Below are 25,592 nucleotides of genomic sequence, written 5' to 3' on the forward strand. Positions count from 1 at the left end.
ACTAATAGAACATTAGTACATTAGAAAACTATGCCCGTCCTAAACTCAGCTAGCCCATGCTCAACCAGTTATATTTTCTTGTATTTCTGACCTCTGATTTTCTTCTAAGACTTGATAGAATTGACATATTGATTGACGGAATGGTGGGGATTTCCCAAAATATGTTAAGGTTATATAAGATGTAAAGAGTCCAGAAAGCTTTAAAGGGTTAACAAAAATCCAGATGTGAATTTGCCTTTGCCAGTATCTTGCAGACAAATCATGCTGTTTTTAATTAAGGCATTAAATCTCGAGCATGTAGACTGGAGCATCTGTGGGTTGTTTTACATAAATAGTCTGAAAGAGATGTTTGGGAAGTACACCCTCCCTCCAATTAAACTTTAGGAGAGTTTGGGGTGTGATTTTTGTTTAAGACTTAGGCATTTTAAAGGAATGACATTGTGCTAACTCTGGTGAATTAGGCAATTTCATTTCATTTTCAAAGCAGTTCATTCTGTGTCTGAGTAAAACTAGTTTAAAAATCCACTTTTTGTCTGATATGTCAATTTTTAGTGGCAAAAAAAGAAAAAAATCTCTAAGTTTTTGACACCTTTTTATGGTATTTATGTGTCACATTTGGGGTGTGAAAGCGTTAACATATTACTCTAAATCCTTACAGGAACAGGAACAACAGAACTCTGGTTTACAGTGATATTTTCCTTTAAATTTCCGTTAAACCTCCTTAGGCTTGGTTTCTTACTCAACAATTGCCTAAAGTTGACTTATGATTTTTTTTTTTGCATGCTGAAAAAGCATTATTTGAAATTCAGTAAATAAACAGAAAGTGTGGTTGCATATATAGAGGTAGATCACAGCAAGAGGCACACAAATCCACTGAAGCTAACCATTTCTTCAATGGGAGACCACCTAGCCAAGCGTGGGTGGCTGCTAAATGGTGGAGCCAACAAGAGTGTGCTGTGCCTGTGGTTTATGTGTGCAAATGGCAGAGTGCAGTGATGGGGACACTGTACTGAATACTGTGGTCATAAAACAGATGTCTTCAAATCCAGAGCTTTGATCCAGGTTCCAATGAAGGACATGAGTGTGATGGTCTGGGAAACCCTGAGTCTGGCTGTTTAAGAGGACATTAGTTTGACATCTGCCATCTATCTAGGTAGCATATTAGCTGATCTTCTATGTTTGTGAGTGTACTATGTTGTACAGAAAGTGACTCGGACAAACAAGATAAGTAAAGCTGCTTTTAGTTTAAATTTGTGAGCTCCATTCAGTGTACTCATTGACCTCAAATGTCACCAAAGGCTCACCATCCTGATTGGTTGTTGGACAGAAACAAACACTCACAACATAGGTTACTTGACTTCAAAGCTCAACTTTGAACTCAAACTGGCATCTGAAGCTAAATAGAAAGCCACAGGGAAAAAAAAAAGTTAGTGCATATCTCTAATTTTGGGTAATCAACTTGAGAGAGCACAGTACCCCAGTACCAGAACGTGGTCTTCATCAAGTTGCTTGTAATTACATGCCTCCAGCTCCACAGTAGTTCAGCTGTTTTAAGTGAGGCCCAGGTTTTAAAGGGAATATCTACAGTTGTGAGCAATCCAAGGCCTCTTTGGTTGTTTGGTTACATTCAGAAGCAAAGACTCTTTCGAGATGTTACTGTGTGATTAAGAGGAAAACTGACTGTTATTTGTACATGGATGAAGTAAGTTTCCTCATTCATTCATTCATTCATTGTCTGTAAGCGCTTAACCAGTTCAGGGTCGTGGTGGGTCCGGAGCCTACCCAGAATCACTGGGCACAAAGCAGGAACATACCCTGGAGGGGGCGCCAGTCCTTCACAGGGCAAAACACACACACTACATTCACAGACACTTTTGAGTCTTGTGTTTTGGAGACATTTCCAATTTTAGTGATCAGAAACAGCAAAACTAAGTAAATATTACACACCTATGGAGTAGAAATAGACCAATATCCTCATTTTGGTTCATGATTTTCAACATTTGGAGTTCTCTCCATTGTGTGAAAAAACTCAGAGCAGAGAGTGTGAGTGAGAGCCTAGCATGCCGGATTTATTTACAGACACTGGAACTTCGTAAACACCTTAGACGGGTTTCAAGCATGCAAACAGACTGGAGATCTAGCTAGTGAGGAAAAAATCTAAATTTTATAAAAAGTGTTATTATTTTTATAATAATTACAATCATGAACTACCTTTAATGTGCTGTCACTGTCCTAACATGGACATGAAGTGTCCCATTTTTATTGTGGTGACCAAATGGGTGCTCATTCTTTGACCCTACGTGCAAATTCAGAGATGGCATCTTACACACAAATCATTGAGACACATACAAGGACCAGGATGCATTATTTTCTTTACAGCACTCTGTTGAACATGGCAGAAGTATAATCAGATGTGAGTATGCATTTGTTTATTTATTAGTGTGTTGCAGTGAGTATTCTTAAGATTATTATATTTTTATTCACCTGAAAATACTTCTGGAAATTTCAACACCCTTCCAACATTTTCTTACAAATTCCTTTCACCTAGAAAGGTAGAGAATAGTATAGACAAATAAGTGATAAAGACTTTCCCCCTTTCTAAACCCTGTAAAATGAAAAACGTTATACAACAGAGTTTTTGAGTTAGGAGAATTTTATAGACACTAGGAAATGTACACTGCCCCATGGACTTCAACATAGTTTTTCCATGTGTGTAGTAATTGTTTTTAAAATAGTTTTTTTTTGTAATTAAACTGCTATAAAACAAAAAAAAAAAAGTCTTTATTGATCAAGAGTTTTTGTCCCAATCAATCAACTAAGTGTCCTTAACTGAATAATATTATTCTTTAACTCGCTTAGGAAATATTTTCTATGATTTTTATTTTAATTTTTTTGCAGTGGTTTGTATGGAGGAGGTTTGGGTAGATCAGTGATCATTACTCCTCGTGTAGCTGTAAAATTTACACAGCTACACCTCTATAGGACATGACTGGTTAAATCTTCGACACATTCAGATAAAACCTCCACAAAGAAAGTGGTTCATGTTTCACACAGGCACTCACACAATGGACACACAGACTCACACATATACAGACAAATTTACTATCATTAAATATATACCTTAGAAACCACCTTGGATATAGACTCTTTATTCCAACAACATCAAAGCTGTAAGGACCAAACTTTGCAGGTTCTTAGATCCTATGTCTGAATTGTTTGCTTCTTCTTTTTCTTAAGTGTGTCTGAAGTATGATTCACTGTTACAATCTAGGTTAAAGTTCTGCAATAAACGCAACATATTCTGCAGGAAATATACTGTATAGTTTTTTCTGCTGTTGAGTTGCTTTATGCTGTTATCTCAAAGCAGTATTTGGTAACTACTAGCAGTATGACACATGGGATACTATTATACTTGCACCCAATGAATCTTCCCCTAATGCAATTGTCAAAACCTGGGTCCCTCAAAATCTCTCACCCCATGTTTATGTTACGGTATGTTATAGTATGTTGCTGATATCACTAATGTGAGGACTGTGATGAAGGTATTAATGCTTAGGTTTGGGGAACTCCTATCACTTTATCTATAAAGAAAAACAGATTCATGTTTCTGTATGTGGTTTGATTTCACATTTAAGCATTAAGCTGAAAGTTAGAGTCCATCCATTTTCACTAAACCCAGTGAACTGGGTAATGTTCTCAGTACAATAACTGCTGGTAAATCACACTATTGTGTTGTCACTATCAGTCCTGCCTGGCAGAAAAAGCATACGCATCTATAGAGCTGCAGACAGCACATCTGACTTGTTGTGCCTTTCACTTGCAATATTTGCGGCATGGTGGCCCTTTAACCTTTCACTTAATAATCAGCTTCCTGCCTTTGATGCGCCTAACATGGCTGTCTGTAGATCAAAGGTATCTTTCAAATGTCTCTCATGCAGCATGAAATTGTGCCTCTGGCTCTTAAGTTCACCATAGTTCAGATGTATGGTTTGGAATAGTCATACGGATTTTATTAAAGTCCCTGTGACGCCATTGATTAACCCTTGAAAAGCACATTCTGTTCATTAAATATTTAAAAGCTATTTGCAAAAGCACAATACCCTAAAGCCTTAAAGCTGCATATATTTAACTCTATGCTTTCAATCAGTATGTGCAGATTTATGAATATGCAATTAGTCCCTGTTTCTATCCCCACCTACTCCTCTCCAGCTCACCTGCAGCTCAAAAGCTGGGTGATAAAATAATTTTTCTTTTTGTGATGTAATAAATCCTTGCTGTGTGAATCTGTGTTTTGGAGACTTCTGAAAACTACAGTTTCTAAGTGGAAATGTTCAGTCATGACTTTGACTGATTATTTCACTCTAGCATATAAACAGCACCATGTGGACATGCTAGCAAAGCTAAACACTCTTTTATTGACCGTAGTTTTTAAAAATAAAATTAAAAAAGGCCACAGGAAAAAGTACAAAAATGGTGTAGAATCACTCAGTTTTGTTTATTAATATGGTACACAGGCAAAAATGGCCACAGGGTGTTGATTTCACTCTTTAATTGCAGGTGCTGCCATTATGTCCGTCTAAAGACTGTACTGTACGTATTTGACCGGATTCAGCCCAGAGCATATTACTGAGGTCAAGTAACACATCCCATCTGTGCCATTTCTATTTTTCTGCCATCAAATGGAAATGTTCACAATATAAATTTAAAGATTTTCAAATAGCTAGGAAAAAAATTGGAAGTATGATTACAAGTATATTATTATTTGCTTGTCTGAATCAAAACAGCAGGAATGAGCAGCTGTATGTGGCTTTTGTTTTTATGAATGGCTGTGTAACTGAGATCCACTTTTGTCTTGCTGCATCAATTAAGTCAAGCAGTTTGGTAGAAGAATACTTTGCTGTTTTTTTTCATGCAGGCTGTTTCACATCACCCTGCTCTGGAAAAAAAAATGTAGAAACGATAGCGGGAATGCATGAATGCAACTTGTATGATGTAACAGGCTGGATTTCCCAGGGGCACTTTTGCACTGATGGCCTTGAAATCATCAATTGGCAGCAGTTGGAGTCTCTCAGCAGCTTTCACCTAACTAGAATATCTACAGCCAGAATCGCTGCAGTTACTGGATTGCGCCAAATTGGGGTGCCTGCTGTGCAATTACTATCAGATCACAAAGAAATTAGTCTCATTGAGGTGGCTCAAAGTGCTTGAAAGCATCTTTCCTGGTTTCAGAACGTGACATTAGCTTTGAAAAAGAGCTATAAATATATGTTTTCTTACAACCTACAGTTTGGCAAAATGGGTTTCAGCGAAACCTGCAAGTGCAGACAGTTACCTGCACGTTAGAATCAAAATCGCTGCCAGTTCTGTAAACAGTGAATATTTGCATGCAGAATTGTACTGTAAATCTACTGTATTTTGTCCTGTTTATGGCTGCTTCAAATCTCAAAATGTGTCTTCTGAAATCATACACAGGGAGTTATTCCCTGTTTGAGCAGTAAGAGTCTTTAATCGATAGTTAGGTACCGATGTTGGATAATTAGTTCGGGATCAAAAATGTATTGAACAGAGCTGCATTACTCCAGAGAACTAATCCTAAACAGCTCTATATTCCTTCTTGTGGACACATGGTATTGATCATGGTATGATCACATTAGACTCATGAGTAGCTGGTGCTGCTCTATGGAGATGCAAGCTTTTCGTACACATATGAAAACCTGTGTTAACAATGCGTGCACCGCAAAGTAGCTGATCTCACTAATTACAACTAACTAATTACATATATATTGATTTATGTATTTTTAAATTTATTTTGCCATTGCTATATATGATACACTTTTAAGAATGCAAACAATTAGCATTAATGCAAAAGTTACTTTGCTGAAATAGGCTAATGTCTAGAACATGAAGTTTGCAAATATTTTATGATGCAATTTAGCGTGTTTTTTCCTCTATGTTGAACTAAATATAAGGTGAAAGCATATTTTTATTCAGAAGTTTAAAAGAACGTTTTAGACCAGGATTGTGCATTAAAATGGTCAAAATGGTTGAAATATGGTAATTATTGTTTCAGGGCACAGTTTTTTAGTTTATTCTGATCATCCTTGATTTTATTTCAAATTCCTTTGTTTTTAAATTAAATGTCACTTTTTTTTTTTAAAGTAAAATAAGTTTCATATGGGAAATCTGTGGACAGTTCTGGACACTGAAAAGCATTGTTCACATGGTGCTGTCAGAGCAGCAGTTTGGTTTGGATGATTTGATCCGTTTTGGCTAGAATTAGAGAGGGAGAGAGATTTTTGAGATTTCTTGCTTCCCTTAAGTCTACTTTGAAATATGTAGGATGAAACCTGCCCAAGGCTGCCAACAAGCTGCTATGGGACATATTGGTTTTCAAAATTTACCTGGATGCACCATTTAAACGTGACACTTTTTATAAAATTCAGATGATTTTTCCTCAGCCTTTACTAACTCTCCAGGCTGTCTGTGTGCGGGAAATCAATCTGATGTATTTACGAAGACCCAGTGTAAATGAGTGAAAAAGTAAAACTGTCTCAGTCCGGTATAGTTGTCTTTTTTCTCTCTCTCTTTGCTCATGGAAGAGGCAGCTAAATTATTTTTAGACAATGGAGAGTACTCCAAATATTGAAAAGCATGAGACTGAAATGAGAATATCACTCTATTCTTGCTTCATAAGTGGGTAATCTAAACTTATTATTACTGTTTCAGATCACTTAAGGTGCAAATGTCTCCAAACACAGATGATGGCTAACTGCATTACAGAAAGTGCTACAAAACTAAACAACTGTGGTTTCTGTGGTAATTCAAACAGTGAATAAAAACTTACAGACATGTTAGACTTCATCCATGTACAAACAACAGTTATTTTTCCCCCTCAGTCACACCGCTCAACCTTAAAATCCGCTTAGCTTCTGAATGTAAACAACCAGAGAGAACTGTGATTACCCACAATCGTAGATTCTCCTTTTATATGATTACCTTTGTATGATGTTCATTTGCATAAATGTAGTATCCCAACACCTACTGTCAAGGCACTGAAATTTGTAGACTGGTTGGAAAGCATGTTCTTGATGACTGCATGTTTGTATCATCTCTGTGTGACTCTGAGCCAAAATGTTTATTGGCAGGTGACAGCCATGTTGGTTAGAAATGTCAGCATGTTTTAATTTGAGTAATAAAGTTGTTTTACATTTACATTACATTTACATTTATGCATTTGGCAGACGCTTTTATCCAAAGCGACTTACAAAAGAGGATCTAACATTCAAACTATAGCACAAATTATACAAAATACCTTACATTAAGTGCAATATGCCAGGAAGTAATAAGTGCATTAAAGAAAGACTTTCAGTGCAAAAGATATTCTCGGAAGAGTTGGGTTTTCAAGGATTTCTTGAATGCGGAGAGGGTTTCTGTTGCTCTGATTGGAAGCTAGTTCCCCCAGCGTGGTACCAGAGATGAGAATAGCCTCGACTGACCTGTACAGGGGGTTGGCCGCGTTAGTTGGCGTTCCTTTGAGGAACGGAGAGGGCGGGCGCTAACGTATGGTTTTAAGAGTCTATTGAGATAGATGGGAGCAGAGCCAGTGAATACTCTGAAGGCCATCATTATTGATTTAAACTTGATGCGAGCAGCTAAGGGTAGCCAATGCAGCTCAACTGCGTGACATGTGCTCTTTTAGGCTGGTTGAAAACCAGGTGTGCTGCAGAATTCTGGATCATTTGTAGCGGTCTTACAGCACAGGCCAGACGACCTGTCAGGAGGGCATTGCAATAGTCTAGATGGGAGATTACTAACGTCTGAACAAGGATCGAGCTACAGCGGTAACGTGATCTGTGAAGGTCAGCTGGTCATCAACCATGACACCCAGGTTTCTTACTACCTTGGTGGGAGCCACTGATAGGGACTCTAGCTTGATGCTGATGTTGTGGAGAATAGCTTGCTTGGCTGGGAGGACCAGTAGTTCAGTTTTGGATAAATTCAATTGGATGTGATGTTCCTTCATCCATGTAGATATGTCAGAGAGACAGTCAGAGATTCGAGTTGCCACTGAAGTGTCACCTGGAGGAAAGGATAAATAGAGCTGTGTGTCATCTGCATAGCAGTGATAGGAGAAGCAGTGCGAATATATGATTGGGCCTAGAGAGATGGTGTACAAGGCAAAGAGGAGGGGACCCAGCACTGAGCCTTGGGGTACACCTGTGGTGAGGTGGTGTCGCGCTGATGTTTGTCCAAGCCATGACACATTGAAGGATTGTTCAGTGAGATAAGACTCAAACCAGGAGAGTGCATTGTTCTTGAAGCTCATGTCAGTAAGTTTGTTTAGTAAGATGTGGTGGTTAACCGTATCAAATGCTGCTGATAGGTCAAGCAGGTCTGTCGAGTGGCCGCTCTTGAAGCCGGATTGGTTCGAATCAAGAAGGTTATGTTGGGAGAGGAATTTTGTTGCCTGCTTAAAGACATCTCTTTCAATGATTTTAGACAGGAAGGGGAGGACAGAGACTGGTCGGTAGTTCTCTACTATAGAAGGAGCAAGAGAAGGTTTTTTGAGTAGAGGTCTTACTTACATGTTCTTCTGTGTCTGCAGTTCCTCTGAGATGGTTTTGAACATTTCACACAGTTTTCCTGAGAACTGATCCAAAATTGTAAGTTTGCAAAAGTAGGTTTTATAATTATCATCTTAGCAGCCCCCAGAAGCTGATTCAAACCAAATCAAGCATGCTGTTCAGGAAAATTTCTGTGGTCACATTCAGGAATTTATGAATTGAGTTTTAGCCAGACAGTCAAATAAATACTGCCTACAATGTTTTCTAGTGTAACAGAGGCTAAATAGTCACAGCATTCTTGCAACAAACCCAGTTCTTGGGTGAATGAAATACTGGGATCCCTTCTTGTGTCCACTTTTTAAAATATTTATTCTAGCAAACATATAGACTCTATAGAAAATATTCTCTTAAACTGATGATTTTAGATTAGACAAAGGCTAGACAAAGAAATGCAAATATCTCACAGTAAAGCACAATATGACTTAATTATCAATTAGCATGTGGATATATTAGCTACAAAATAAGGAGCCTCAGACTAGCTTTGTTTAGTTCAAAACGACCTGAAATATTACAATTTTACAATGATGCCTAATTTTCAATAATTATGCAAATGCAATAATAATAATAATAATAATAAATAAATTAATTAATACATTTGTGACACAAAGCCATATAAATAAATGTGTTTTTTTTTATTATTAATGTATTTCTTTAAGCGTATATGTATTGCTACTTTTACTTATTTTTTGCTTGTTTTTATTTATGAATTAATGTCTTCCTCCAGTGTGCTATTGAGCAATACTAAACCTACACTCTTTTGGGTAGTCAGGGAGTAGACGTACTCAAGACGAATCATAGTAAAATAAACAACGACATGGCTGAGCTTTTCCTCTTAGACACGGCAGTGTTACAAAGACAGTGCCAAACAGTAGGATTAATGCAAGCAAGATTGCTTACGTCATACAACTAAAAACAGGTCCCATCAACTTGTGGGGAAGGGGCTGTTGAGCTGCAGGGGGAGTAGTGGAGAGCTTGGTGGAGATGGAGGTGGGGACTAATTGCATATTCATAGATCCGCGGAACGATGGTGCAGTTACATCGAATCCACTTGGAAATAACTTCTAAATGTTGTCATGATGTTTTTATTGGCTCGACCCCAACTCGGAAAGGTGGGGCTCATTGATAGATCCGAGTTTCCCAGTACGACGTTGAGGTGACGTTCGTGTGCGCTGATTGATATTTCTGGCAATGTGTGTGTGTGTGTGTGTGTGTGAGTGAGAGAGAGAGAGAGAGAGAGAGAGAGAGAGAGAGAGTGAGAGTGTATTCAGAGCTCTCTGGCTGCAGCATCAGCAGCACTCTGTGAAGCTCAGAGAAGCCCAGTGACAAACGAGCAAACAACTCCGACAGAAATTGGACAAAGTGGATGCGCTGACCTTTATTTTCATGCAGCCTCTTGTTTTTTTTTTTACATTAAAGCCTCCCATTGCCACAAAAGTGGACATTGTGATTTAATCCCACGGTCCTGTGCCTAAGGAGCGATGGATTACTGGACCGGACTGACTTCAGTTCAACTGCTGCTACTCCTTTTTACAGGTGAGGTTTGTTCGAGCCGCTAAAAAAGGAACAAACACTTAAACTTTCTTAGACTTCAATTCCAGAAAATTAATGAAACTCGATTAATCTTTGACAGCATGAGATGTAATTAGTATTTCGTTCCAACAGGCACTGCGGTTACTTTCAATTAGTCGACGTTTTCGATAAATTACTTTGTAGCGAGTGACCGCCACCTACAAAAAAATGGCAAGACTAAATTGCCTTGAAACCACCTTTGTTCGAGATATAAAAATATTTCCATGTTAATAAAACTCATAACTGAACGCCATTTTGAAATGTTAGCTAAATATCTATTAAACGAGCGCCTGGCAAAACTGAACGGTTGTTATTTGAATGGTGCACGCGCCGTAAGATTTGAATTTATAACGGTTACTTTGGTTGCGATAAATGTAATATATTTCATTCACTGTTCTGCGACACACATTAACTTCTGAAGTTTCATCACAACACTATATTTTTTATCCTTTCTTAAAGTAGTCTAACAATATTAGATAAATCTATAGAATACAGTTTTATCACATAGCACGAATCCTTACTAGTAAGCTACTAATTCCTTCCAGCATTTTCTTTTTGAAATCTGTTCACATGCTCTCATAGCAATATTATATTTGAAAACTATGAAGCATACCGTGCAGCTGTTGGATTGTAGGTAATTTTTTGGGTTTCTGTATGAAAACAATGCTCATGCTACTGCACATAAAAATATATATACTGCATATTTAGTACTTCTGAAAATATCCTCTATTCAGTCATTTCATTTTATTCAGCAGTTATAGTTTTTAAACCCATCCATGCAATAAGGAATACAGAAATTACACATCACGGTAATAACCGAATGCTATATTACTCCTGTGTTTCATATGAAGTTTCAGTAAGAATGTCTCATGTCATGTGTCTCACAGAAGCATTGTTTCTGACTAGTTGGAGAAGGGCGGAACAGCGGGAGGTCTGAAATGTTCACTGAATGACCAGTCCAAAAGCATAAGTCATAAAATATTGTTCCAGTTTTCAGTGTTTGTTTACTAAAAGAGGGTAGTTTTAGAGCCATATTTTAAAGATCTCTATGTCAATATAAAGAATAATGTCAGTGGAGTTTCTGAATCTAGACCCAGAGGGTTGTAAATGTGTTTTGTTTTTCATTCAGTGTTATGTATTAGTCATTTCTGGCACTTATTTTTAGCCAAGAACAGTTAGCAGACCTCATGCTAAGGGAAATGGTTTTACAGTGCCAATGTTTAAAAACAATAAAACATTAGTGAGAGAGCATGAACTTCTAGTTTAACAGAGAGTTTTTGTTTAATGGTCTCAGAACACAAACTATTTAAAGTAATTAGGCCACTTGCATTGTTTTATTTCATTTTATTTACTTAACTTGTTTAATAATATACTTGCGATTTAATGACTTTACACACCCAGTGGCTTTTCCAAATAATCAAATAATGTTTGCCTGAGGCCTGTGCTCTTAAAAAGTTAGTGGCTAGGAAAGTTCTTGGAAAACCTCATTATGGTACAGAATTTTTAAAAACTTGGTTCTTTACACTTAATAATCTGAAGAATGATTAGCCTTAATTAAAAAAAATATCCACAAAAAGTTTTTTTAGGGAACTAAAAATGATTTGTCCAAGTCAGTAATTTTGGAGGCTTCATTACCATACACATTTACAGGCTTGGTATTTTGATTATACGGTCAAGAGTTTAATTTTCAGTATTTTTTAAACAACAAATAGTTTTTACAAAAATAGCATGCCATTGTGAAAAATAAAAACTTGAAATAAATACATAACATATGGGAAACACCAACACCACGAGCAAATTCTGTTTTCAGTTCACTTCTTATCAATTTTCTTTACTTTGTTGAATTGGTTGCATCTCAGAAAGCAATGCTTTCATCTACTTATTTGTGATGTTGTCAATACAAACTCTCTCCCAAAATGTCTCTTTAAGCATAAGTGTAAAGTCCAACATCTGAGGGTTCAGCATGTATAGAATAGTCATTTTCTTCAAATTGCTGAGATAGTTTCTCTACAGAAAATGCATGAAGACAATCAGGGTCTTGCTTCTGCAGTGTATTTTATAGTTCCTCTCTGCTTTGTTTGGGAATAACTTGTGCTTTTAGTGAAATTGAATAACCTGATGTTGGAACGGGGGAAAAAATGAAACCTGATGATGTTACTCAGGAGAATGTCTTACGTTTAAATACTATTGCGAGATATCCCTACTAAGATGTTTGAGGAAGAGACAGGAAGATTACCCGTAGAGACAGAGGTGTTGTGTGATCACCAGATGTTGTTAAGAAGTCTACAGTGATTACGAAAACTGTCAATTTTCTCTGAACAACACCAAGTTTAAAACACACCTATTTTTTTGTAGTCTCATTGAGCATAATAATCTTTGATTTAATATAGAATCTGTTTTTAAAATAAGTTAGTTTGTGTCAAGTTTCTAAAGTCTAAATATGAGTTGTCTAGAGTCTGGAGGGGGTTCAATCTCTAATTGGGATCAGGGATCAGGAAGCAGCAGTCAGTAGCAGCTGCCAGTCAGCTACTGACACCTGCCAGTTGGCCAGAATGGCAGCCAGTCCATTAGTGTCTGCTGCCATTCGGCCAGGGATATTAGCACTCCTGGAGTAACAGTGACTTATTGGCGACTTCCCTGGCTGATTGGCAGCAGTCACTAATTGACTGGTGGCTGTCAGAGACCAACTGGCAGCTGCCTCTGACTGCTACTTGCTGCTGCTGCCTGTTGGAGATTATACGGTTACGGATAACGCACTGAATCAGTCAAATCAGTCATGATTGCAAACACATGGCCATGGAACAACCTGTTGCTGTATTGTGTCAATATATAATTTTATTAAATTGGGCTTGGAGGCTTCTTTATTGAACTTTTTCTGTCTTTGCTTCTCTGTATCCAGTTAGAGTTTTTATGAAGATATCCAGTGCTTTTTGCCTTTTAGATTTCAGTCATTCTGAGGCAACAATAACACAGAGATGATGGAAAGCACTAGAAATGCCAATATAGTTTGGGCCCTATTCATATCAAATGACTCTTTGCTACAAAGCCTTTCAGCGTTAAGCTTGAGAAGTGATGATATGTTGCAGACAGTCTGAAGAAAAGGTCTTTGCAGAGATGTTAGTCTTTATTTCAGTCTGGATGCACAGTACCAAACAAAATGGCACAGATAAATGTGGAACATTTGGCCTGCTTCCATTAAGCTGTCAATTGACTTGATTTAAAATCGACAACTCAGAGAGTTGCAAATTGAGAGGCTGGTTTTAAAGGTGCTTCTAAATCTGATTGTTTCCAGCATTTTGCTTGTTGCCAGAGGTTGGTAATGTGTAGTGATTCAATGTTAGTTGTCCATCCATCCATTATCTGTAACCGCTTATCCAATTTAGGGTTGCGGGGGGTCCAGAGCCTACCTGGAATCATCGGGCGCAAGGCGGGAATACACCCTGGAGGGGACGCCAGTCCTTCACAGGGCAACACAGACACATACACATTCACACCTACGGACACTTTCGGTTCGCCAATCCACCTGCAACGTGTGTTTTTGGACTGTGGGAGGAAACCGGAGCACCCGGAGGAAACCCACGCGGACACGGGGAGAACACACCAACTCCTCACAGACAGTCACCCGGAGCGGGAATCGAACCCACAACCTCCAGGCCCCTGGAGCTGTGTGACTGCGACACTACCTGCTGCGCCACCGTGCCGCATTGTTAGTTGTTATTGTTAGTTGTTATTAGTTATTAGTTATTATTTAGTTGTGGTATTTGTGGTAATTTTATATTTAGAGTAAGAGTAGTGTAATACAGAATTACCCAAATTATTTTATTTCTTTTTTTATCTGAAGACAAGATGTTCCAAGCTCTGTATAGTCTTTGCTTTTGTGGCATTAAAATTTTAATCATTCATATGTGGTTACATATAGACTCTTTCCACAATTCTGTCAACAAGTTAATTCTTTTATTACATATGAATGTCATACCCGACCGTACTGTTTCCTCATATGTTCTAGGAGAGTAAAGTCAACGTTTGCGCTGAGCGTGCAAGTGGATGTAATTACAGGTGAAAATATCTGTGAAGCCAAAGCACAGAACATTACCTTTTAATTCTGTGCTCATTTCTCATAGATTTGGATGTTAGTGTTCCATCTTTAATTTTAGATGATTACTGTATATAATGGTGATAGGTGAACTTTAAGAAACTTGAAATATCATGAAGTTAATATTGGTTATTTATGTTTTCAAGAATCTGAACCACATTTTCAAAGCTAGTCTGCATGAAGATTATGACTTGCCATACAAATGAAAAGGTGAAAAACATTAGCATAGAGAACTGTACATTTAAAGGAACACTTCAGTGTTTTTCGATCTAACCATTGTCTGCTGCATATGAAGCATAGAGCAAGTTATCATGGACAGTTATATTTTTCATATTTTCAAAGCCCTCTAGCATTGAACATAGTGACAAATCTGATTAAAAATGAAAAATGCATTTGTCAATAACTTAGATGTAGTAGCATGGCTAACAGTGCTAACGAAGACTTGAACCCAGTAGTCACCCAATTAGTCAGATTGTTAGTGCTGTGTGCTATACTGTACATTTGTATGATTTTTTTCAAGTAATGTCATACCATAGCATAGCTGGAACCACAGCTGTATATATTTGGGAAAGGCTCAGCTAGACATTCCTCCCTTCGACTCCCTTCAGGCTAAAATGTACATCAGTCATTTTTAAAAATTAAGTTATTTTTAGCGGGCCACCGCTGTGTTCATCTGGAGTGTCCAAACCCAGGCTACCCTCAATGGTTATTTTGTCAAGCCTTTGCGTGAAGGGGCAGTAACAGCTCGGATTTCTCTGGTCTCTGTTTCTGTTGAAGAAAACGAAGGAGAGAGCATGGACAGACTCTTATTTTTACCCCAAAAAACAAACAAACAAACAAAAGAAACATAATGGTTGGGAATGGATGGATGTGATAATAATGTAATAAGGGTTAAGGCATAGTTTATACATAGTGTGACGAGAGAAAATGAAATTGAGCTGGTGATAAATGCATTCATTAGCGTAATAATGTTTGCCTCTGAGAGAAAAGACCTAACAAAGGCAAAATGGCAGGTTAAATGGCAGCTGACTAACACAGTGACATTCTAGATACATGCATTAAAATGTATATAAAACAAGTGCTAACAAAAGAACTAATTCAGCAGAATTACTTTTCAGAGTGAGACATACTACCCCCCACCCCACCCCACCCCCTCTACCACTCTCAAATTCCACTCAGTATAAACCTACAACTAGGATAAAACCAAGGACATTTATTGTTTTTATAAATTAGCAGCCAGTATTAAATAAAGAGGCCTTAATATATAGAGTCTAACAGGTACATGAATGGCATGCATTGAAATAAGGCAATTATAAGGCAAGGTTCAGAAGCTACTGCAAAAGCTGGTTGAATTGGTCTATTTATGCTCCACTCAAATGTTCATTTTGTAGTTATATTAATATTGAGAACTCTGTAGTTCACAAACACATCTACATTTAGGATGTATTGTCAGTTCTGATCGGTTTGTATACTGGTACAATAGCCACATTGTGATGATCAAAATTTCCTTTATCATAAAATAAAATGCATGGGTCACTCAGCTTAGAGGGGAGAATGTAAATGCAGGCAAACCTTTGCTTTGTGTTGTTCGATTGTCATGTGGTATGCAGTCAATTGTGGACAAAGTCAAATGCTGATTTGTTTATCTAGTGGCATTTAGCAGACTGGAGTTGACTTGTGCTGAAGGATCTGCATCTAAACAGACAGACCCTTATTAATCAAAATTGCCTATGGTCGCAACTGATCAGAAAATGAGCCAATTCAAAATTCACAGACCGTTTTAGCATTTGTCTGTTTTATCTTAGGAAAATCTATACTATCACCCCCCTGTCTGTTAAGGGCTTTATTTGTTGGACCCTGCTAGGCGCACAGTACCTGTCATATGGATCATTGGTGCACATGTGCCACTTCTGTGTAGAGCTGGGCAATGTGGTCAGAAATGTTTTTCTATATTGACCGATCTCGATAATATATCACAATATTAATATATTGCACACTGTGACAAAGGACATCTTAGAATATAGACTGAAAACACAGATACTGAGACATGTGTATCTTCTTTTCCAGAAACCCAAGTGTCTTATATTTTTTGATGTAACTGCAGTCTTAGCATAATTAGGTCATCAGTTATGTTTTGTGTGTTCATGCATCATTAGTGATAACGGATGGTGAGGTCTCGACAACTGGCTTTGTAATCTATTCTTAAACAAGTAAGCAAAAATCTGAAGGGTGCGAACAAGACTCTATAAATCAAAGGAGACAGAAAAATGACCTACCACACTAAGAAATGCAGTTAGAATCTACTAGCTGTGCAACAGCAGCATTGTGCAGAATGTGTTCTGTAAATGAATATTAAAATAAAATTTGTATATACAAACCCCATTTCTAGGAAAGCTTGGAGACTGCAAAATGTAAATAAAAAAAAATAGAATTTAATAATGTGCAATTCATTCAAACCGTACATTTAATAAAAAATAGTACAAAGTCTGGTAAAGATTTAATGCTACAAAAATAAATTATGTCAATTGGTCATCAGGTCATTAAATCAGGTCATTCACATGTTTGGGTTTATAAAAAGCCCTTTATATGGCTTTGGTTAACCAAGGCCAACAGGCTTAGCCTAATCACACGGAGTATGATTGTTTTCGTGTGAAAAAAACAGATGCAATTTTAACATAGTGGAAACTTCACACCAAGTCAGACAGGTTTTTTTGTCTAAAAACCCTGAAATCACAGGAAAACACTAGAAGAGAAAGCAGAAACTGATTAATTGAGTATGATAGATAATGAATTTACAATTTTATTTTAAGCACTGCAACTAAACAACACGCATGGAATTCACCACAGTCTACAGAACAACACGGGGAGTTCAGCAGTGTTTCCAGAGGTCACTGGGGGCTTTGCTTTTGTTTGTTGCCCCTCTCAATAAAAGGGATTATATTTTCTTTAACAGGATGAGATGTTTAGCCGCCGTCTTCCTGCTCAGTTGTTTGGTCTACAGTCATGAGAGCAGCGCTCTGATTGGTCGATCTGATTTTAAGGCATCCGTAAAACACCGAAAATAGAACAGGTTCCAGTTCACACAGCGTCGCATTTCGTTGGTTTTGGACTCTGTGTGAAATGCATTGTTAATATACTGTATAATATAACAGACACCGTTTGTTTTCAGAACTTTGTGTGTGTTCTTTCGTCCTTAAATATTGGACTCTGTGTGAAAAGGTCTTTAACTTAACATGAGTGTATGCTCACCATGCCTGATGCAAAGCATCACCTGGAGGTGGTATAAATCTTCCCAGCATTTGGCTGTGGAGCAGTGACTGCGTACCTTGAAGTGGCAAAACTTATGTACATTACCTGTAATTTGAGTTGGGGTGGTAATTGTTTTTGAGAACAAATCCTTCAGCATTAGTAGTACCTTTTGTGCTGTTTCCCCACTGCGACCCTGAATTGGATAAGCGGTTACAGAAAATGAATGAATGAATGATGAATGTGCTGTTTCCTCTTTTTAAAAGGCCTGTATTCATCTGTGTAAAAAATGGAAATGGAAATATTTATTATAAATGCGTTCGTGATGTTGAGCTGTTGGCTTTTATGCTGTTTATAAAGAGACTTGGTTCTAATGATTTAAGTAATCTAGGCTTTCTGTTCAGGAACTGTCAAGGGCTTTGACTTTAGAAAAAAAAAACAGAAAAATGATCACAACATGTCCTTCCTTGACATATTTGAAATAAGCTGTACTGAAGCTTACCAACGAATCATCTTTATCATTAATTAGGCTTAGAGGAAGCTGTACCTATTCATGAACCCTATGTCATATTTTTTTGTAAATCACTCACAGGTCAGCCATTTTGGACCATGAATCATGTAAAAACAGCGTTTGGTCGCCCCAATTGTTTTATATGGCAAGTATAAAATCGTATTAATGATTTAACGAGTGAGGGCTCCTCTATGCTGAATGACATTGCCTCTGAGGTAGTTAATCTGATGGGGACTCTAGAGGATAGCATACTGCAGTACGCTTTCTGTTATAACAGGTTACATTAGGTCACTGCTGAGTCAGTGACATTTTTGTTAGTTTCTCTGTATTTTAAAGGATTTAGAAATGTTCCTTTATCAAAAAAAAACTAAAAAAAAACATGCAGAATATGGCCAGTCATGAGGCTGTGACCTGAAGCTTACCAACGTTGAGATTTAATATTGTAATATAAAAAAAATTAAATACTATTGTTTGAGATGTTTTTATAACCAAAATCTCCAAGAATATCTGGCTTTATTTTTGAACACTGACTGTGGAGCAGAGTTGCAAAACTTATTTCAGGGAGGTACCCCCGGACACAGACCTTGACCATACCTCCCTTTCTCTCACTCCCTTTCCCACACACGATCAGGGGAAAAAAGTCTATGTAGCTTGCGTGCACATTTGTGTGCGCTCTTGGCCACTCGTTCTAGATTCTGGGAGATTTTATCTGACTTGTGGGCATCAGGGAGCTGCATATAATATGCTGGTGACTCCCGGAACTTTTGGGAGACTTGGGATGTCTGATGTAGATTACCAGGCTGTCATTTAGCTGTGGCTAAACATAACATCATAACTGTGTTCAGTTATATAAAACCTTAATATCCCAGTTGAAAACTTGTGTCTATCCTGAGACACAAAAACTGAAATGATACAAAATCAGTCGGACTGAGGGGTGAAAAGCTACACTACAGAATATGAAATGACATCGTAAATTATATATTAAATGTTAGATTTAAGCTGGAATACTTTCATCATAATTACTCAACAATATAATAAGTAGACAAAGTACTGGGATCACATTCACATTTTTATGTTAGATAAAATCTTTAGCGACAGTGTAAACATTTTTAATTACTGTTTTGGAATAATGTAATTACAATTTAAACATTTTTGTATATAATCTTGGAGTATTTTACTTTAACACATTTTCTTTCACATATGGTAAATAATTGCTCTGGAGTGGAATGGCAGAAGGCAGCAGCTTGAATGAAACCATCAGAGAAACAATGGGGCATAGCTGCACTTGTGTGCCTGTTGTTACTCAAAACAGCCTTTCAACAACCTCAAAAACAAGAACGGTCAAGACTGGAATATTCTGGAGACTGTAAGACTGCCTTAAAAACATTGGACTGTCACATAAAAATTATGCTTCCCTTTGGTGAAACAACTGACCTGCCTCTACTCACATTTCTGTGGTTCACAGGTTTCACTGATTAAAAAAAATAAAGGTTTTTGGACTTTCCACTCTGCCTAGTTTTATTTGGCTACAATATCCTAGTCCATTTTAGTTGTGCAAAATTTTAACCAATGCCATGTACTACATTTAATTAACATAATTTAAATTAAACTTTTAAAATGAATTTAATTCAATACATTTCAAGTATATAGGCTTTTTCTAGTCATTTGACATTGCTTTCTAAAAGCTCAAATAACTTCTGTAAGCTCCATATAAACATAATGCTGTTTTATAAAATGATTCTTATTAAATATTACATATTAGAAGTATTCTTTGAAAGTGGCTGCAGTACTGTCTTTCTCTACAAAATACTTTTAAACCTTGTAAACACTTCATTAGTCTTTTTTAATCTTCTGCAGCAGAATATCATGTTCTTATCAGTTGCTTATAACTAAGGAATAAGCAATAAAATTCCTTGTGGTAAAGAATACCTAGATGATTTATGATTCATTTTTAATCAATGATTCTTAATTAGTTGGTGCTGTGGATTTGTCTGGGTAATTTACTGTATTCAGGATGTGTGTGTGTGTGTGTGTGTTTGTATGTGTGTCTTGCAACTACAAGGACAGATTATCTCTGTGTAATAGCCTTTTAATGTACAGGAGATGGTTCCTGTAAATCCCTCTCTTGGCCACAGCTAACTCAAAACTGGCTTCATCCAATTATGGGAAAAATTAAATTATGTGACCCTAATTATTTTTGGAAATTCCAAAAGCCGGATTCATTGGTTATGAATGAGTCCTCAGAACTGCAGCCTAGTATATAAACTGATCTCCCCTCCTATCACAATGGATCATGTGTGTTTTTATGATGGGAAGACCTCATGGAAATGGCTTGTAACTCACTCACTCACTCACATACATATTTAACAAAATGTTCTATTAGGGAGCGAATCACATCAGCAAAACTGCATTTTGGTCAAAGTCTTTGAGTTAAACTATGTATTTTAGACTATTTTTGACAGTTTCATAAGTGGCTAGAAAGCAGGTGGTTTGTGCCTCTCTTGTTCTTATTTCGCAGTACTTAAGGTTGAGGACCTTGAAGCCTTTTGAACAAAACTTCTGTATAATCAGTTCACAAGAGAACAGCCAAAAGAAACACATGCTCTTTTTGCTTTTTGACATCTGGAGTGACTACGACCAGGCTTACTTTGAATGCCATTTGCCATTTTAGAGCTTTCTTGCTTTCAAGGAGGTCTGTAATCACAAAAGCTCTCAACAATCTTGGGGCAGAGCTTGAAGCAGTGATGATTTGGACACACAAATATTTGCTAAATATTTTATCCATCCAATGTCAGCCCTCTGTGAGCCATTCTTTAGATCCAGCCAACCTAATCAAAAGCTTAGGTCCTATGCAGACATCTTAACAATTAGCAAAACAAAATTAAGTTTAGAATAAATGCTAAACTTCTAGCAAATAATTTTAATAGTGTTCTTTGCTTTGCTTGTTTGTTGTTTTGTTGTTTATTATAATTACATTATCAAAAGCTCTAACCTCTTGATTTTGATTACATTCTACTGTACTGGCTCTGAGCACAGGGTCTCCCCAGGGATGTGTACTTAGCCCCCTCTTCTACTCCTTGTTTACACATGACCATGGGGCCAAACATGCATCCAATATCATCCTCAAGTTTGCTGACGACACCACTATCCCAGGCCTCATCACAGATGGAGACATGTTAGACTACAGAGTCAATGTCAGCACTGTGTCAGAGTGGTTGCCATGACAGTTGAGCAGTCTGTGTCTCAACATCAACAAAGAAAGTGCAATGATCGTGGGCTACGGGAGGCTGCAGAGGAGTGGTCACTTTATACATCAATGGTGTACACCTTAATGATGACTTCACCTGGTCCTTCCACACCAATACAACTGTGAGAACAGTGACTCTACTTCCTGTAAAGGCATAGGTAGTTGGATCTACCTACTCAAACCATTCACCAGCTTCTACAGATGCACCATAGAGAGCATTGTCACATGCTGCATCACCACTTATGGCAGCTGCACTGCCTGTGATGAGGAAAGTGATGAGGACAGCAGAGTCCTTCATAGGCAACAATCTCCCAGCCTTATGGGACAGTTTCAGTTAAATTCAGTTCAAATTAGTTTTATTTATATAGCCCTTTTCACAACAAATGTCATCACAAAGCATCTTTCCTGAGATCTCAGTCCAAGCCTCCTTTTAACAAGCGAAGGACGACAGTGATGAAGGAAAACTCCCTCAGAGCAAGAGGAAAAATCATTGAGAGGAAATAATAGAATAAAAGAATGGATCTGATAGAAAACATGAAGAGCTATGGTTATGTGAACCAAAGAAATGAGTTGTGAAGATGTTTGTGCGCGCAGGACACATACTCAGTGTTATTGTGGGAGGGGATTAAACTGGTCTATGGTCCATTTGTGCTAAACAGTTCCATGCAGGTGGGCAGTCCCATTTGCATACAGTTCTATGTTTGGATCTCTGTTAGAATCAATCACGGTGCCCCTGATTGCAACTGATAATGCCACTCAAACACCACCATTCAAATCCTTCTCAAATTGCTTGAGCTGAAAATTCTGCTTTGTCTCATAGGACTATTTCATTGTCAGCTGTCTAGAGGCTCTTATGTTGAGTGTATGAGCTCAGCTGGTGAGTGCAGATTATTTGAGGTTGATGAACATTATTCTTTTGTCTCGTGTAGGGATGTAAATGATAAGCTGAATAGGCTAGAGGGTGGAACATTGTCATGACACTATAATGGCTTTTAGATGCAATAATATTAATGAGTTCTGGTTTTGCGAGTGGATGATTTTTTTCTGGATCACAAACAGCAATCCAACTCATCCCAAAAAGTTTGGATGATGCTATCTGACATCGGACATTGTAGATCCAGGGGTACACAGCTCAATGCCAGATTATTTTCTATCTCTTTAGGCAATGCTTGGCATTGGGCATGTTGACCTTAAGCTCCAAAGAATCCTATTTCCTTTCATACCTTTTGTGGAGATTATAATAACTGTGCATTCACAGTTGAATGGGTTGAATGGGTGCACCCTGAAGTTCACTAATTATAAATCAGATTTCTGGATGTGTAGGATATCATGGATACTGAAATGACATTTATATTGACATTAATTAAGATTTTCCTCACAGATGTGAGTTCAGTAATAAGTCATGTTCTATTATATAATGAAAAAAAATGGTTTGTTTAATTTTAAATTAAACATTTCTGTAGTGTTATATTATAATGTTTGGAATATTATATTTTGCTCAGCCATGAGCTCTTCTTTATTATAAATAGTGCTAAAGTGGAAGTCAGGAAATGAGCTCTTAATAGAGGTAGTGGTGCAGAGTTCAGACCCATCACTGTACACATTTTGACCATTTTCAAGTCCAAATGCAAACCAACTTATCACAGGAGTTTCTGCAGGTTGCACTTAAAACATAATAAACTAATAAGTGATGATAGCAGTTAATGACTGAAGTCATCCTCAAAAATAATTGAAATTATCAGGTGACTTTTATGACTGTGCACATAAAAAAAATATGTGCCTGTTAATATGTGCAGAATGAGAAGTAAAAACACCTGAAGGCCAATCTCCTGTGCCCGCATGCCTAAGAGTTTTCAGTGGACTGTGAGCAAACCTGGAATTTGAAAAGTATTTTGGTTTCATTAATGCTGTACCCGTGTTAATAATTTGTTGCCAAAAAAATGATTTTTTTAAGGAAGGCAGATGCCTTGTCTACAGTAGGTGTAGTCGAACTGTGTTGGGTAAAATGTGTCGTGTCTGAACGGTGTGGACCCACTTATGGGTGGGATTGGAGATGGCTGATAATTGGGGAGCAAAAATCTTTCATTTCTGTCTTTCTCTCTTTTCCACACTGGAATCCTACATGTGCTTTCAGGTCCATAACATTGAGTTGTCCTTTCACTACGAAGTCGCTTTGAATTTTTGGAAAGCCCAAAATTGATGAAAAGGCTCTTGGCTAAACTCTAAATTATCTTATGCTTTGATTATACACTCTCCAGGCATAGTTCTATTACAGAGTGTAGTCAGTATGTTGTTCTGCATACTTTGTTTGCCCCCTTTCATATTGTCCTTTGATAATAAGGATGCACCACAGCACTACCAAGCACTTAGGCCTGTTATTTAGGTGGTGAATGCCTAAGAGTTTTCAGTGGACTGTGAGCAAACCTGGAATTTGAAAAGTATTTTGGTTTCATTAATGCTGTACCCGTGTTAATAATTTGTTGCCAAAAAAATGATTTTTTTAAGGAAGGCAGATGCCTTGTCTACAGTAGGTGTAGTCGAACTGTGTTGGGTAAAATGTGTCGTGTCTGATCGGTGTGGACCCACTTATGGGTGGGATTAGAGACGGCTGAAAATTGGGGAGCAAAAATCTTTCATTTCTGTCTTTCTCTCTTTTCCACACTGGAATCCTACATGTGCTTTCAGGTCCATAACATTGAGTTGTCCTTTCACTACACGTTTTTCCAGACACATGGCCTGTCACTATCACTCCTCTCAGGCACATGGGCAGACATTCCTGCGTGTTTTCTTCAGATTATGCATGGTTGTTATGAATTCCATTTCCTGTAGATATTTTTAAACATTTTTGGAACTTGGAACCTGAGATTTCCCTTTCATTATGTGAGTGATATATCTAATTTTAGAAAAATCTCACTTAAAATATTAAGGAATATTAGCATCTGACTGAGGGCAGCATGGTGGCACAGCGGGATTGTATTCGATCGCCACTTCAGGTCACTGCCCGAGAGGGGTTTGGTGTGTTTTCCTTGTGTCTGCATATGTTTCCTCTGGGTGTAACCATATCGTCCTTCAGTCCAGACACACATATTGGTAGGTGACATGGCTGTGACCATAGGTTAGACTTTGTGATGCTCTTTGATGGACTGAATGAATGAATGGTAGCTGACTTTCGTACTGTACCATTATGTGATTTGCTGTGCTTTGATCCGTTAAAAGTTTTTTGATTTAGCATATCTAACTGTTTTCATTGGTAACTGACAAGTAAAGTAAAGTTGCACAGTGGTGCTTGTTTCTTTATATTCTATGCTATTGCCAATTAATTCCATGTTTACTACAATATGTTGCATTCTGTTGTGAGCATTCACAATAGGAGGGTGAGTCACACTTATTGAAAAGATTTAGATTAACATCTGTTTTAAAGCTCTGTATGTGGGGAACATTAGCTAGTGTTTTTTTTAGTAAATTGAACACCACAGAGAGAGTTCCCACTAAATTCAGGCCTGTTTATGGTGTGATGTCCCCACAGCTTACATTCTAAGCTGCCTTAAGTTTTAAATTAATAGCAAAAGCATTTGTGCTGACAGTGTGGTCAGACAGCGCCTTTTGCACAGCCAAGAATGCAGCCAATGGGCTAATGGTTGGTGAACCCTTAGGAATTACTGGTGGGTGTAAGTTCGCTTTCGGTAATCAGTGAAAATCTTAATGAATGTGTTACATGTGTGTTTTTCTTATTCATTTATGATCCGTCGCCCTCGTTATATGAAATTTGCACTCCACAGCCAAGCACACATATCTGCACACTTCCCTAAGCCATTAAAATGACATACTTGGTCAGGAAGTCGCTTTGAATTTTTGGAAAGCCCAAAATTGATGAAAAGGCTCTTGGCTAAACTCTAAATTATCTTATGCTTTGATTATACACTGTCCAGGCATAGTTCTATTACAGAGTGTAGTCAGTATGTTGTTCTGCATACTTTGTTTGCCCCCTTTCATATTGTCCTTTGATAATAAGGATGCACCACAGCACTACCAAGCACTTAGGCCTGTTATTTAGGTGGTGAATCATCCTTCTGTCTACAGCGACACTGATGTTGTGCTGGTGATGGTATGTGTGGATGAGACACAGCAGAGCTGCTGGACATTTTTAAACACCTCACTGTCACTACTCAATTGAGAACAAACCACCAACCAAAAATTGATAATTGATAAACTATTAAGAACTGTTTGATTTTTAACAGAGTGTTTGTTTTAAATGGTGTGACTTTTCTAGTCATTACAGTTCAGGTTTTATCGCTCCAGGAA

At 37.6% G+C, this 25,592-nt stretch overlaps 1 protein-coding gene across 1 annotated transcript in view; it reads left to right on the plus strand.

The window, feature by feature from the left end:
• The first annotated feature begins 10,003 nt into the window (after positions 1-10,003).
• ltk (leukocyte receptor tyrosine kinase) overlaps positions 10,004-25,592 on the plus strand; it is a 79,282-nt gene continuing 63,693 nt past the window's right edge. Inside the window, exon 1 of the mRNA XM_066684115.1 lies at positions 10,004-10,157. Within this exon, the coding sequence (XP_066540212.1) occupies positions 10,103-10,157 (55 nt within the window). The 5' untranslated portion in view covers positions 10,004-10,102. The remainder of the gene's footprint in view (positions 10,158-25,592) is intronic.

Source organism: Hoplias malabaricus, chromosome 1, assembly GCF_029633855.1.
Source record: "Hoplias malabaricus isolate fHopMal1 chromosome 1, fHopMal1.hap1, whole genome shotgun sequence".
Classification (NCBI taxonomy): domain Eukaryota; kingdom Metazoa; phylum Chordata; class Actinopteri; order Characiformes; family Erythrinidae; genus Hoplias; species Hoplias malabaricus.